The following is a 13,958-nucleotide window of genomic DNA, read 5'->3' as shown; positions in this document are numbered from 1 at the left end:
GTAAATTTGATTGGCATATGCTCTTAAATTATTAACATTTTACTCAACAAAATGTTTTTTACCTAGGCTAGAGTTTTATCTGATATATAGATTGACTGCAAATGTTCCAAAACTCTAGAAATTCTTTATTTATATATATAGGTTACGTTCCAAAACGTCCTCTGCAAGGAAAATTTTACTCAATACAATATAGTATACATTACGTGTACTAAATATTTCGAATAAAATTTTCCTCCAAGAGAACGTAACCCTTGATAGATAGCTAATCGATACATATACGAGAAAACTTAATATAATTTCCATTAAAAATTTTTTCTACAAAATTTAACTACTAAAAAAATTATAACATTCAAACTGTAAGGACCTCAGAGTTTTTATGAAGCAGAAATTCTTACCTAAAGAATCTTTAAGGGAAAAAACCCACAAAAATTTTAGGATATCTCGTGTGTTTAATTCTACAATTATTAATGTAATATTTTAACCGTAAATTATTTTATTTCAAAATGTTTATACATAAAAGCATAACGATTGTTTATGTTTCTTTATTCTACTGCTTCATTATTTTCACTTCGCTTTGGCTTAGGCCGTAGCCGTGCCTCGGGATATTTTTCTGTCAGAAAACTATGTATCGCTCCATATTTCGCTCGTAATTGTAACTTCGTTTCTTCAGAATTTCGGAATCGTTCTCGTTTGACCAATGTTGTCTTATAAAGCGGAAGTTTAGTGAAGAACGGCGGAAATTTCTTCTTTTTCAGCACCACTCTGTTACCCATTACGTATTGAGTAAAATCGAGAGTCTCATTGGACGACACTTGTTCTGGTTTTCTGATTTTCGATGGTGAAGCAAGTACTACTGGATAATTACCATTTTCCTCTTTAAACTCCACCAAGTGCAACTGTTTTTCATCCGCTAGTTGTTGATATGATTTCTGCAAATATTTCAATTATTTTAGAATTGTGATTCGCTTCATGGCACATTGTAATTAATTAAAATGTTTTCTGCCATGAAAAAGCCAATTTTAATTCTTTATTTTATTTAAAATATCTTCAATAATATAATAATTAAATTAAAGTTCTATAAAAATACTCGAAACATTAAATAAAAGATTATATTACTTATAAACATTCTTATAAAGTTTAAATAGACAAGAAATTATTGTTAATATTTATAATTTGATGATCAGTAAAATAACATAAATCAATATAATCTGCACTTTTTTTAGTTTCTAATATATTCATGTTTGATATATTTATAAATCTTTCTATAAGTAAAATCTCTCTCCTTTCTCTTTAATATAGAGTATAGAGTAATGAAAAAATATAAAATATACTTATAAACATCCTTATAGTTTAAATAGGTAAGAAATTAATGTTAATAATATTTATAATTTATAATTTAATGATTAGTAAAATAATTTAACATTAATCAATATAATCTGTACTTTTTTTTAGTTTATAATATATTTATAAAGATTTCTGTAAATAAAATATCTTTCCTTTCTCTTTAATATAGATTAATGAAAAAATATAAAATATATAAGCATCCTTATAAAATTTAAATAGACAAGAAATTATTTTATTAATAATATTTATAATTTATATTTATAATTTGATAATTAGTAAAATATTTTAATCAACATAATCTGCATTTTTTTTAGTTTATAATATATTTATGTCTAATATATTTATAAATATAATAAAATCTTTCGTCTTTCTCTTTAATATAGATTAGTGAAAAAATATAATTTTAAGAAACTTTATATACAAACCTGTTGCAATAAACCAATAAAAAATGCTTTTATAATATGTTTTACATTCTTAGCTCCTTCTACTTTGGCATACATATCCTTTATACCAATTGCCTCGCAACAACATTTTATCGCACGATGACAAACAAGTCCATATCCTTCATGCATTTTCCTTACGAATATCTTTGTATTCCCAAACTGTGTAAAGAAATCATGTAACACTGAAAAATACAAAGTGATATTAAAAGAAGAAGTCAGGTTTATATATTATAAAGTATTTACAGTTATTTCCTTACCTGTGTGATCCTTATATCTAGGAATATATATTAATCTTTGACCTGCCCTATTCTTAGCTATCTTTAAGGCTGCTTTGGTCACAGGTGCTTTTGCTAATGCAAATCCAGCTAGTCCATTTCCATTTCCTGTCACTACAAATGTACTGATTCTACTCTTGCGCCCTAAATTGCCAGTCATACAAGTTATTATTTTGCTTTCCAAAATCCAGGTTTCAAAACCCTCAAAAGAATCTGTAGAACACATATATATTAGTTCTTTGAAACTTTATTAATATTATCAGAAAGAAAAAATTAAAAACTTAAATACCACATGATTTTGTAATTTAATTATATATAATATAAATATTATCGTAATTAATTATATCAATTATAAATATTATCATTAATATTGACAACCTTCTCCAATAGGATCAGGTGGTCCAATTTTTCTGCCACCCATTCCAGCACTGGTCCAACCACGTTCCAATGGTGATAATTTTATATACTTTGGTTTGATCTCACTCTGTCGTAGTTTTGCAAGCTTCTCCTCTCTTTCAGGATCAACAGATAGTTTCTGCTGTTGAACTAATTCCTTTCCTCTAAATATAGGAGCATTTAGACCAGGGAATTGTATCGCAACTTTTCCTACACCAATAATCTGTCCCTTGTTTAGATCTCTTTTTCTCGCTAATCCTTTTGCTCTTCCTCTGCGTCTTCCTGCATTGCTCACACTCGTCACACCCTTCCACAATTCACTTGCAGATTCTGTAAAAAAGAAGAGATGGTATAAAATACAAACTATTTTTTTACTGCAAAAGTAAACTGTCACTGTACTGTTAAAACGTTACATCCATAAAAGTTTTACTTACTATTCACGAAGAATGTAGAATTTCTCGCATTATTTAATAAAGGAACATTTGTTTTCAACAAATGTGGATGATTGACAGACAATAAATTAGATATATCTGAAAAAATATTCATAACTTTGTTAATGTACAGGTTAGGCCGATAAATTTTAAAAATTCTTTGTTGACTTACCGTTGTTTACAGATTGAACATTTTTTATCGAATTATTGACAATTCTACAAATGCGTAGCAAGCGACAAGCCATTCTTCAATCTGTCAAATAAGCAACAAAACGTATTTTACAGTTTCATTACATCCACTACTCCTAAAAGTAAACTATGACTAACCTAACCTAAGTTTGTCTAACGTAACCTCTAGAACAGAGATAAACACCCTAGTGAATTGGCGTATTTGTTGAATTGGCAGACCTGTTAGTTACTATGGTGACAAAATACAAACGTCGCCGCGTCGAAGGTGACAACTGGTTTTCTTTCATGACACATGACATTATCACGAATTATTACGAATAATTAGCGACATAGGGCAGGTAAAATATTTTGACACATGGCGGCTGGTAATATAGATGTGATCCTGAGCCAGCTGGGATGGCAGGACGGCTTCCGAATTCCTGTAGCTAACGAAGAGAACAAATGTCTGGAGGAAGAGGTAAGGATAAGAACCTTGTCGAGAAATTTTATAAATTTTTCCCTTTATTTAAAAAATATTAATGCCAAAATAAACATAAATAAATTCAATATTGCTATTTTATTCTATTCTATTTTATTTAGAGTTGCTCAGATAAAAGTTAAAGATAAAATAATCAACTTTTATTAAGAAAGATTTTGTTCAAAAATAATTTTGATTTGTGTAAATTATTAAATAAAAACAAAAATATTTACCTTAGAAAACATTATTTATTACAACTCTCGATTATATAAATATAAAAAATATAGAAAAAATGCATTATATAATAAATTAAATTTAATTATAAGATTAATTAAAAAAGAATACCTAAACTGCAATGTAAAACCATTTTATACAATTGCATTGTCTGCTACAGGTTGCTAGAAAAACTAAATACAAACTCACTCTAAATGCAAAACTGGAGAGCCTCGAGGAACGACTAAAGATGATAAAGAAGCATGCCAAGGATATAACTATGAGGCACGATTTTAATCAGAAGCTGCTCGCTGAACATTCTACTCAGATGGAGACAGAGGAACATCTATATCGGCTCAGTGACAACAAGGAGTCGTCACTACGTCAAGAGACGCGCGAATTTGAAAAGGAATGGGAGGATGTGAATCGCAGAGTATCATGCATAGAGAAAGAGTTGCTCAGGACGACGAATAAACTAGTTAAAGCGAAACAAACCGTACATTTCGACGAGGATAATTTACGCAAGTGTGAAGAGATGCTCGCGCAAGAGGAAGAGGATAATCAGATGATAGAGAGTTACATGAAGCATGATGCAAAAAAGTACAAGGTAGTATAAAAACTTAGGATATATGATATCTTGTGAAAATCGAAAAAAATAATTCTAGGAATACTTTTATTTGGATGGTAAAAAAAAAAATATTGTGGAAACATATTTTTGTTGATTTTTTTATATAAATAGGCACTTTAGCTATTTTATATTAGAAAGAAATGATTGGGAATGAATTAGAAATTAATTTTTAAGTTTATGTAATTTTTAATCTAGATTTCTTTCTCTCTTTTTAATAAATGATTTGTATATTTATTTTAAAAAGTTTTGAAATTTAAATTTGTTTAGCACTTCTTAAAATGTTTGTATAACTAAATAATACTACAAATAATTAGAAGTTCAGAAATTATAAAGGCAGAATTTCAATAAGAATTGAGTTCCATCATATGTTTCTACAAAGGCTGAAAAGTTCCAGTTGCACAATATATAACAAAAATAATACATAGTACAGAGATAATTTTAATTTAATTTAATTTAATTATTTTAGGAATTGGAGCAAAACCGGCAGAAACTTAGCGAAGAACTTGAAACTTATCGGCAAGCTATTGTCAAAGCCTTCAACGAGGTACAAGAACTGGAGATCGTTTTGGATCGTACAACAAAATTGTACATGGAAGCATTAAAAGAGCGCAGACAGATGATAAATCAGTGGACGCAGAGCGTCAATGTCCTGCGACAGAGGAACAACGATATACAGAATAGCTTAAAAGTATTTACGATTTTTTTAATAATTTCTGCATAGAATATAGAATATCAAATATATATACAAATCGTAGGAAATCGAAACATTGCGAGAGATTGGCAGAGAAAAGAAGAACAATCTCGATGAAGTGGAGCAGTTTTTCAAAGCCCAAGTTGTAAATAATAAGCAACTGGAAGAGAAGATTAAACAATCGGAGAAAGAACTTTCTACGAATCGAGAGAAACAGCGTAAAATCACAGAAGAGATCGATCTTTACGCCATTGAGGTGCGTAAGCAATGCAAAAAAAAATATATAATATATATATCATTTTTCACAAAATTATAAATTTAATATTTATTAAATTATTGCATTTAATTTAAACTGTTGGTTCTTTATTCTGATTTATTTGTGTAACTTGACAATGATTATCATCAGGTTCATACCCAGAAAAAATTAATAGGAGATCTAGGACGTCGCATACAACAAATCCGAGCTAATGTAAAACGCAAAAAGATTGATATCGAGAACAAACGTATAAAAGTGGACAATTGCAAGAAGCAGATCGATGATCTAATGTCGACTTTAGAGGAGATCGAGAGCCAGAAGTTGAACGTTGAAGAGAGAACAAAACGTTTGGAAAAAATGATTGAAGTATGTAATAAAACGAGATTGATGTCAAATCAAAAAAAAGGAAGCGAATAAACTGGTTAAAATTCATTATTTTTAGCACGACGAGAAACGGAAATCCGTGATTGTCAAGGAATTGCATCGCCTGCAAATCGCAATTTTACATACAACAGAGAAAATTGGAGAATTGGAGAACGAAAGAAGGACGCTGCAGATGCAAACGCAGGGCGAGCACAAGAAAACCGATCTGCTTGTCAAGTTGCTGACGAAAGAGAAGAAACTGCTGAGTGAGAAAAAGGAGGATCTTTATCGGGTGGAATTTAATTTGCAAAAGTGCGAAATGAAACTTGAGCGAATCAGAGGGTACGAGCGCGACAGGAGCGAAGCCGAGAGAAAGCAGACGAAAATCGAGGAGCTGCAAGCTGTACTAAACGAGAGAACAGCTACGTCCAAGCTACTGCAAAACCAGATCGTCAGTTTAGAAGTAAAATTTCGCATCTTTTTTTAAAGTTTATGCTACATAGTAAACATTAATTCAAAATTAATTTAAAGTTAAAGAGTTAAAGAAACTTTATTTGAGTCAAATTTAATCAGAGAATTTTTTTCTCTTTCTTCAGCACGATATGCGGAAAATGTCTACCTGCTTATCAAACGAGAATGAGGAACTCGAGCGGTTACGCAGCAAAAAACAGGATCTGCTGTTGTTATTGGACGGAGGCGAGAAGCGACTAAAGATCGCGCAATCCCAGAATGAGGAGAGACAGGTGGAGGAAAATATAATGCGCCTTCGAGTGTCGCAACTCGAGCGAATGACGTTAAACGTGAGCGATAAAGTATACGATTTAGAGAAGTATCGTCTTCATCTCGAAGCGGTAAGTCTTTTATTTTCTGATTTGAGTAGGCGATCTAGCTCCAATGACCTTAACTTTAACATATGTTATCAAGGTCATGACCCTGACATGTGTCAAGATGAAGGTCACTGGAGCTGGTTCCCCTATTTAGCATTTTTACCTAAAAAAAAATATTAGTCTAAAAACAGGAGGTCTTGTGTACCTTCAATCAATTGTATTCCGTCCAATCAAGCTACTCTCATGTGTGACATCTCCATTCTTGATCGCAGGCGCTTAAGGAACGCGCTGCAGAAATCGCAGCGCAGAAGGAGGCACTCGTCGTGCAAAAGAGAGTCGCCAGCAACGAATGCTCGGAGCTTCGGATCGCCATCACCGAGAGAAAAAGCAGGATACGGCAGCTGCAGGTGCGATATGACAACGGCATCGCCACGATGGGTGTCACCCCAGATGGCTTACCGATGAGCACCGCGTACTTGAAGATACAAAGTGCTCAGGAGCGGTATCTATTGCGGGAGCGAGGTGACAAGCTGGACGAGGCCATCAGGAGAACCGAGCAGGAGATACGCAGTATGGAAAATACGTTACGTGTGATAAACGTGTGCAACGACAAGTATAAAGACAATCTGACCGCGGTTGACCAGGAAGCACCGGAATGGCTGGAGCAGAGGAAGCTCGACGAGCAAATGCAGGATACACAACAAAGGCTGCACCAGAGGCAGACGCAGCTGCAACAACTGTCCGATAAGTTGCAGGTATTTCATGTACTTGTGTGGAGCTTTTTTCTCCTGATCATCGAGAAACAACGTATTAATTAGTACATAATTCTATTGGACAGACAGCGCAAAATGATCACACTCAACTACTCGATGATATCGAGAAAATGAGGGAAGAGAAGGAAAATAAGCAACGTTACTTGTCGGATATTGAGAAACAGACGGCGGAACAGGGTGAGAAGATAGCCAGGGCAGATAAAACTCTTCGTAAAGCGCAAAAGGATATACAAAACTTGTATGTTCTTAAGAGAGACGACATCGTGATTTTACAGCAGGTAAAAGACTAGGCAGAATAGAAAATCTGCCAACGATAAATTGCACTTTTTGACAATTCTGTCTTTTCAGAAAGAGGTGGAACTGCGAGAGCTCCAAGAACAGAACGCGCTAGTTCTGCAAGACATCGCAGAGTTCACGATACGTCATGTGGAAGCTGAAGCGTACGTCAAAAAATTACTGATGGCCAAAAATATCGAGCTGCCGAGCTTTCCTCCATCGATCAGATCGCCCTTGAGTCCGTACGGGAGTTCTGCAGGCTCGTTGGATCAACCTCTAAAGAGTACGAGCCGCACAAGCGCATTTGCATCGTCAAGAGAGAGTATTGCCAGTGTAGTTAAAATAGAGCCACAATTTGAGAAACGTACGGATATTATAAGAATATTATATTTAATTATATTTAACATTATATTTAAATTTAAATTTTTATTTAAATTTAAATTTACCTTTACATTGTCTATTTTTAAACTTTTATATTATCAAGATATATTTGCATTGAGAGAAAAATATATTTTAATTATTAATTTTAAGTATTTTTTAATTAATAATTAATTAGAAAGAATTAATTTAATATTTAATAATATAATTAATGATATAATTAATATCTTATATTAATAATTATAATTAATAATTAATAAGATAATTTAATTAATAATTATAATGATATAATTAAAGTATAAGTTTTTTTAAATGTCTCGTTCTCTTTGATTTTTTGGTAATTACTAATTTTTTATATTTTATTTCAGCAGCTACTAATGTCTCAAGAAAGAATATAAAGCGTGAATCGTGTCCTACAAAAATTGGTTTGTCAAAGCGATCCTCTAATATACAAGGAAAAAAATCGTGATGCTGATTCTATTGATATAATAATTAGAATTATGCAATGGAATAATTAGTCCATACAATTTTTCATTAAAAAAAAGGCTTTAAAAACAAAAAGAGAGAGAGAGAGAGAGAGAGAATTATATCATTTTAACATCTCTCTAATAAAATTAAAAAAAAAAAAAGAACAGCCATATATAATTATCATATCAAGTAAGTTGTATTATCTGTACTAAATATGTATGGTACATGTATGTATAATTGCATAAGCACAAAAATCTGCGAGATCAAAGTTTGAAATATGATACCATGTTTTTTATGTTAAAGATATTTTGCATCTCTTGCCCTCTCTCGCGCGTGAGTTTGCGAGGATTTTGGCCGAGGCTGCAGGCATCATCTGCTCATTTCGGTTATAAAGTATGTGAAACTTTCAAAGAAATTTGAGAATATTTATAAGAGAAAAGAATTAAGAAACTTAATATTTATTTTTTTTAATTTTTTCCGTTTATTTGAATAATTTTAATAAAACTTGTCAAATATGTCAAACAAATATCCCAAGTAGCACATGTTCGTTTAATAAACGTTTATAAAACGAACAGTGCTACCTGGGATGTGTGTTGTGTCAAATAAATATGTGTAAATAAATTGACTAAATTTTACAAATTACTCTAAAATTTTTTATATATTATTACATTATATAAAAAATATAGCTATACAATTATATGTATATATTTGTATATAATACAAAATATTTACCTCTATAAAATATTGAAATTTCTCGATTAACCTTTACATATAACCTTCACTTATCACTTAATCTAACCTAACCTAACCTAATCTAACCTAATCCTAAAATTCTAGTTATTATTTGTAAGTAAAATATTGGGGTGATCTAAGAATATATACAAGAGTACTGTTTTTATTGAGAATTTAACAATAATTTTTAGATGTCCGAATTAACGCAAGTCCAAAGTAACAAAATTTTTGGAGGATGGCAGAAAGTGTATTCACACAACAGGTAAAATACACGACTTATGATAAAAGATACATGGAGTTTGTTCATGAAAAATATTTGACATTCAGTAAAATATATAATAATTAAGTAATTATAAAAAATATATAACAATTGTAATTATTCAACAGTACAGAATTAAAATGCAAGATGAAATTCGCTGTTTACCTGCCACCCCAGGCGGAGGAAGGCCCTGTACCGGTTATCTATTGGTTGTCAGGTCTCACCTGTACCGAGGCAAATTTCAGTGAAAAAGCTGGAGCGCAGAGACACGCTGCGAATTACGGAGTTCTTCTTGTTATACCTGACACAAGTCCGAGAGGACTGAATATTCCTGGGGAGGATGACAGCTACGACTTTGGCACTGGTGCGGGATTCTATGTGGATGCGACACGTGAACCGTGGAGCAAAAATTACAGGATGTACAGCTATGTTACCAAAGAGCTACCGGTTTTGATCAATAAAGAATTTCCAACTATACCTGACAAGCAGTCCATTATGGGCCATAGGTATGAGAAATAGTTTTTTTGAAGAAATATTTTAAAAATATCTTTTTCTCTTGTCTAGTATGGGTGGACATGGCGCTTTGATATGTGCTCTTAAAAATCCTGAACAGTTCAAAACAGTCTCAGCTTTCGCACCTATAAGTAATCCCATTTTGTGTCCATGGGGAAAGAAAGCTTTCTCAGGATATCTAGGAGAAGATAATTTTGCATGGAAAGAATGGGATGCTACGGAACTGGCAAAAAAATATAATGGTCCACTTTTGGATATTTTAATCGATCAGGTTTGATTTCAAAATTATTTATATTTAGTTTTAATTTATATCTTATTTCCTTAATTATTTAATTGATGCCTAGGATTTTTCTTCAATCTTTTAATTGATTATTTTAATTTTTTTAAATTTGTATTTTGTACTACAAGAAAAGTTTGAACGTTTATAGGGGAAGGAGGATCAGTTTCTGAAACAAGGTCAATTATTGCCAGAGAATTTACTAAATGCTGTCCAGGATAATGGCATAACACTTGCTCTCAGATATCAGAACGGTTATGATCATAGCTATTACTTTATAGCTACATTTATCGAGGATCACTTTAAGCATCACGTAAAATACCTTAAAAATTAAATATGTGCAATATTATTACTCTATTGTTGAAGACAAGATATTGCAATCTATATTATATTTTTTACAAAAAAAAGCTTTACTATTGTGAATTAAAATAATATTAAACTTTCTTTAAGAAAAGAACTCGCATTTTTCTATAAAAATTTTTGCACGAATGATTATTTTGGTATAATTTCTACATCTTATTGCTTTTTTGAGAAATGAAATTATATTTCATTATGTAAAAACGGTGTATAAATAATAAAAATATATAATGCATATCTAAATTTTTCGATAGATTTGTTTTTATAAGGTAATAGGTACTTTACGTTTTGTGGATAGAATATAATATACAAATAAAAATATAGAATGAAAAAATATCATTGTGGTCTACGAGGGTCTCGGAACTCATGCCAAAGAGTCAGAAGTGGTTCCCGCTTTTGCCAGATATTAGCGTTGCCCCAAACTTGCCAGAATCTGCAAATTAAAAAAAATATTATAGTGCAATTTGTACTATTTGGCAAATATGAATTTGAAATATTTTACTAGAAAAATTATCTAGTATTGCATAAACTTGAAACTAATAATCAGCATTTGCATAATATCCTCAATTTTTTTCTTTTTCGGAAAAAAATATCAAAATATATAATAAAATATAAATAATTTATATAAGTTTATATAAGTAATATCTCTTATAAATTGATATAAGTTTTATATCTTGATTTTTTTATGTGACAACTTACATTCCGAATAGTGCACCACCTAAATGTGCAGCGTGATCAAAATATTTCCACCCTAAGGTACAACCAATAATATCTATAGCCATTACTCCTTTGATTGCCTAAGTGAAAAATATTGCAAAAATATAACACAATTATAGAGAAACATATAATACCAAGATATATAAAAATAATACTATTTTTACATTTATGTAATCAAAGTTTTATCAAAATTTTAATATAAAGAGCAAGGATACATACCATACCGGCTGTAAACGTGAGCATAGGGAGAAAAATGATACTGAGTTTTATGTCAGGATATTGTGTACAGATGAATCCAAGAATGCCCATAATTGCTCCTGACTGAAAAAGAATTGTTGAAAGATAAAGCTTATTTATATATGAAACGCAGGAAATGTAAAATGAAAAATATTCTCTACAACATGGGAGTTTGTACTTTTAAAAGTACTTGTGAATTTTTGAAATATTAAATTTAAATTAATAAGAAATTAATTAAATTGAAATTAACGAGGGAATGTATAAAGTTTGTTACTATTTTTTCTTTTTTAAATAAAGCTTACCGCTCCTAAAGAAAGGCCTGGCACCCCAAACATAGTTTTGTACATGTGACTAGCAAAACTGGCTATCACTCCACTCGACAAATATAGAGCTAAAAATTGTTCCTTTCCCAACGCTGACACAGCTATCGTGCTGAAGCTGTGTAACACGTACATGTTTGCAGCCAGATGAAATATGGAATAATGTGAAAAGGTAGAAAGTACCATAGGCCAGTACGTCGCACCTTAAAACAAGAATTGTTTCCATTAACGTTTGCAATAAAAAAAAAAAAAAAAAAAAAATGTTACAAATTGTTTTGCGTCAAATGTCAATAATATCACTTACTGGAAGCAGGATTGGCGCAAAAGTAGCGCACCATCGACCTCTGCAATGCAGGCACTCGCCAAGCTAAGAATATGACTGTATTTACAAAACATATAGGCACAAACATTTTCTGCCCCTCCGTCAAGTTTCTCCACCACGTTTCCATTTCGCCCCTCCATCCTGTTCGCTAACCAATATATTATTGTATATACAGTATAAAGCATGGAAATCATCTGCTGAATATTTCTTTAACTTTAATACGTACATTAGTTCGAAACTGTCTATAACGTTGGATTAATTTGTACGTCTGGCTTCTGATACGCTCATATTCCCAAATTGCAGCACCGATCATAGAGGCACTGCTGAACTGATGAAAGAAAAATATTGCCAAATATTAAAAAATTATTAATTTTTAATATTAAAAATATTTTTAATATTTTTAAAAAATAAGAGACCCTAACAGCGATAAAATTCTATTTTTAGCATTAAAATTATTTGTTTACCATGATGGTGAAACCCAGGTGCTTCCACAGCCTTGCAGGTTTTATAGTTGCAGGTTCGATATGAACATTTGGAAAAGGGGACTCTGACTGTTTGAAGGAACTCTGTGTCCTCCTCAGGTTTCTTATCTGCCTGTATTGTGGCGTTTGCAATTTGGGTTGCCTGCAGTATTGCACGGTCGCAAAGAAACTAGAATATCATAAATATTTGGATTTTATGTAACATGATACATAAAATATATACATAACATTTTAATAATAATAATAATTATATAATAGCACAAATAATAATTTTAATATTAATAAGAAATCAGAATGTAATTATTTCTACATGTAATTCTTAGTTGCATTCATATATCACACATAGTATCATTTTTAATAGCAAAGTTAACATCAGCAATCAGTTATAACTGTCTGTTTACTCATGTCACTAATAAAGGAAAATTATAAATTATATAATAATATAAAGATTAGTTTTTATATATCATGATATGTATATTGCAGTAAAAAATAAGTACTTTGAGTATTTTTGTAATTTATTATGGAATCTTGGACAATTTATATTGTTCTAAATTTCTGATGAAATATACATACAATTAAAAATCACCTTATACAAGGTGTCTTATGCATAGATTATTAATTTATATTATTATAATTATATATTATATTAATTTATACAAACTATTAATTTATTATATTATTACTTTACATAAATTTCTAAATTTTTATACAAAGAATGAAAAAATCAGCAAATGTACTATATTGATGTATTAAAAAATGAGATATTTCAAAAACATTTCCTTAGAAATTTATCAAAAAAAAAAAAAAAAAAAGATACTTATATTTTTTGACGGAGAAATGCAGCAGTTTGTATTTTATTTAATATTACTCTGGTATAATAATAGATATAAGAAACCAATATTATGAAGGATCAATATTATTGAAAAATAATGAAAGTTTTTAACATAATTTCACAGAAAATTATAAACGATAATTTTTAAATAAAACAAATTTAAATAAAATAAAATAAAGAATGTTTACAAAAGAGAAGTGTAGTAGTATGTGTTAGGAAGAAAGAGAGAAAGAGAGAGGGAATGAAAATCCTTCGCACCATCTGTTCGCCGAGTCACCCAGGTATAAAAGAGTCCTAGCTGTCATGCTACCGGAATTTCTCACACGTCTGTAAAATCTACGAAGATTCTATACACGCTCGTACGTAAAAAGTGAGGGAAATTTAGTCGGCACGAGACACACCGGAGATAACCTCTCATGCAAAAAGGAACGACATGACGTGCATGACGTGACGTTGACCCCCGAGAGGGATTTCGAGAGATTTCACGTCGCGCCTCGCGCCT

The 13,958-nt window shown here is 31.1% G+C and overlaps 4 protein-coding genes across 7 annotated transcripts; 2 read left to right on the top strand and 2 right to left on the bottom strand.

Moving 5' to 3' along the window:
- Nucleotides 1–470: 470 nt before the first annotated feature.
- On the bottom strand, nucleotides 471–9,205 carry Mrps5 (mitochondrial ribosomal protein S5). Its single transcript, XM_072905575.1, has 7 exons — nucleotides 9,141–9,205; nucleotides 3,062–3,142; nucleotides 2,893–2,988; nucleotides 2,441–2,788; nucleotides 2,045–2,275; nucleotides 1,770–1,969; nucleotides 471–929 (listed from the first exon to the last, which is right to left on the bottom strand). Exons 2-7 carry the CDS (start codon nucleotides 3,132–3,134, stop codon nucleotides 543–545), a joined length of 1,335 nt encoding a protein of 444 aa, XP_072761676.1. The 5' UTR covers nucleotides 3,135–3,142; nucleotides 9,141–9,205; the 3' UTR covers nucleotides 471–542.
- LOC140673012 (coiled-coil domain-containing protein 39-like) lies at nucleotides 3,389–8,499 on the top strand. Of its 2 annotated transcripts, none has more exons than XM_072905573.1 (11): nucleotides 3,389–3,535; nucleotides 3,930–4,355; nucleotides 4,843–5,064; nucleotides 5,132–5,323; nucleotides 5,474–5,689; nucleotides 5,766–6,149; nucleotides 6,283–6,537; nucleotides 6,786–7,268; nucleotides 7,352–7,564; nucleotides 7,635–7,926; nucleotides 8,312–8,499. In XM_072905573.1, the coding sequence occupies exons 1-11, from the start codon at nucleotides 3,434–3,436 to the stop codon at nucleotides 8,407–8,409; spliced, it is 2,883 nt and encodes a 960-aa protein (XP_072761674.1). In that variant the 5' UTR covers nucleotides 3,389–3,433; the 3' UTR covers nucleotides 8,410–8,499. The 2 variants fall into 2 exon arrangements, with proteins under 2 accessions (XP_072761674.1, XP_072761673.1); XM_072905572.1 differs by having other exon boundaries at nucleotides 8,309–8,499.
- LOC140673015 (S-formylglutathione hydrolase-like) lies at nucleotides 8,673–10,650 on the top strand. Of its 3 annotated transcripts, none has more exons than XM_072905577.1 (5): nucleotides 8,673–8,801; nucleotides 9,332–9,402; nucleotides 9,528–9,905; nucleotides 9,964–10,183; nucleotides 10,341–10,650. In XM_072905577.1, exons 1-5 carry the CDS (start codon nucleotides 8,694–8,696, stop codon nucleotides 10,521–10,523), a joined length of 960 nt encoding a protein of 319 aa, XP_072761678.1. In that variant the 5' UTR covers nucleotides 8,673–8,693; the 3' UTR covers nucleotides 10,524–10,650. The 3 variants fall into 3 exon arrangements, with proteins under 3 accessions (XP_072761678.1, XP_072761680.1, XP_072761679.1); XM_072905579.1 differs by lacking the exon at nucleotides 8,673–8,801 and adding an exon at nucleotides 9,002–9,020; XM_072905578.1 differs by lacking the exon at nucleotides 8,673–8,801 and adding an exon at nucleotides 9,236–9,254.
- Nucleotides 10,651–10,745: 95 nt separating this feature from the next.
- On the bottom strand, nucleotides 10,746–13,927 carry Rho-7 (rhomboid family intramembrane serine protease rho-7). The gene is made up of 8 exons (XM_072905576.1): nucleotides 13,715–13,927; nucleotides 12,607–12,793; nucleotides 12,369–12,470; nucleotides 12,125–12,290; nucleotides 11,803–12,023; nucleotides 11,483–11,584; nucleotides 11,246–11,343; nucleotides 10,746–10,979 (listed from the first exon to the last, which is right to left on the bottom strand). Exons 1-8 carry the CDS (start codon nucleotides 13,759–13,761, stop codon nucleotides 10,883–10,885), a joined length of 1,020 nt encoding a protein of 339 aa, XP_072761677.1. The 5' UTR covers nucleotides 13,762–13,927; the 3' UTR covers nucleotides 10,746–10,882.
- Between the last annotated feature and the right edge of the window lie 31 nt (nucleotides 13,928–13,958).

This window comes from Anoplolepis gracilipes, chromosome 14 (assembly GCF_047496725.1).
Source record: "Anoplolepis gracilipes chromosome 14, ASM4749672v1, whole genome shotgun sequence".
NCBI classification, from domain to species: Eukaryota; Metazoa; Arthropoda; class Insecta; order Hymenoptera; family Formicidae; genus Anoplolepis; species Anoplolepis gracilipes.
This window is presented reverse-complemented; position numbering and strand designations above follow the sequence as displayed.

Coding starts and splice junctions, on each gene's coding strand:
- Mrps5 (XM_072905575.1), bottom strand. CDS start 3,134: ATGGCTTGTCGCTTGCTACGCATTTGTAGAATTGTCAATAATTCGATA. Junction 2,989..3,061: donor TGTTCAATCTGTAAACAACG/GTAAGTCAACAA, acceptor ATATTTTTTCAG/ATATATCTAATTTATTGTCT. Junction 2,789..2,892: donor TTCTACATTCTTCGTGAATA/GTAAGTAAAACT, acceptor TCTTTTTTACAG/AATCTGCAAGTGAATTGTGG.
- LOC140673012 (XM_072905572.1), top strand. CDS start 3,434: ATGGCGGCTGGTAATATAGATGTGATCCTGAGCCAGCTGGGATGGCAG. Junction 5,324..5,473: donor TCGATCTTTACGCCATTGAG/GTGCGTAAGCAA, acceptor GATTATCATCAG/GTTCATACCCAGAAAAAATT. Junction 6,150..6,282: donor ACCAGATCGTCAGTTTAGAA/GTAAAATTTCGC, acceptor CTCTTTCTTCAG/CACGATATGCGGAAAATGTC.
- LOC140673015 (XM_072905577.1), top strand. CDS start 8,694: ATGTTTTTTATGTTAAAGATATTTTGCATCTCTTGCCCTCTCTCGCGC. Junction 8,802..9,331: donor CTGCTCATTTCGGTTATAAA/GTATGTGAAACT, acceptor AATAATTTTTAG/ATGTCCGAATTAACGCAAGT. Junction 9,906..9,963: donor CAGTCCATTATGGGCCATAG/GTATGAGAAATA, acceptor TCTCTTGTCTAG/TATGGGTGGACATGGCGCTT.
- Rho-7 (XM_072905576.1), bottom strand. CDS start 13,761: ATGACAGCTAGGACTCTTTTATACCTGGGTGACTCGGCGAACAGATG. Junction 12,471..12,606: donor ACCTGGGTTTCACCATCATG/GTAAACAAATAA, acceptor TTCTTTCATCAG/TTCAGCAGTGCCTCTATGAT. Junction 12,024..12,124: donor TTGCGCCAATCCTGCTTCCA/GTAAGTGATATT, acceptor TCTTGTTTTAAG/GTGCGACGTACTGGCCTATG.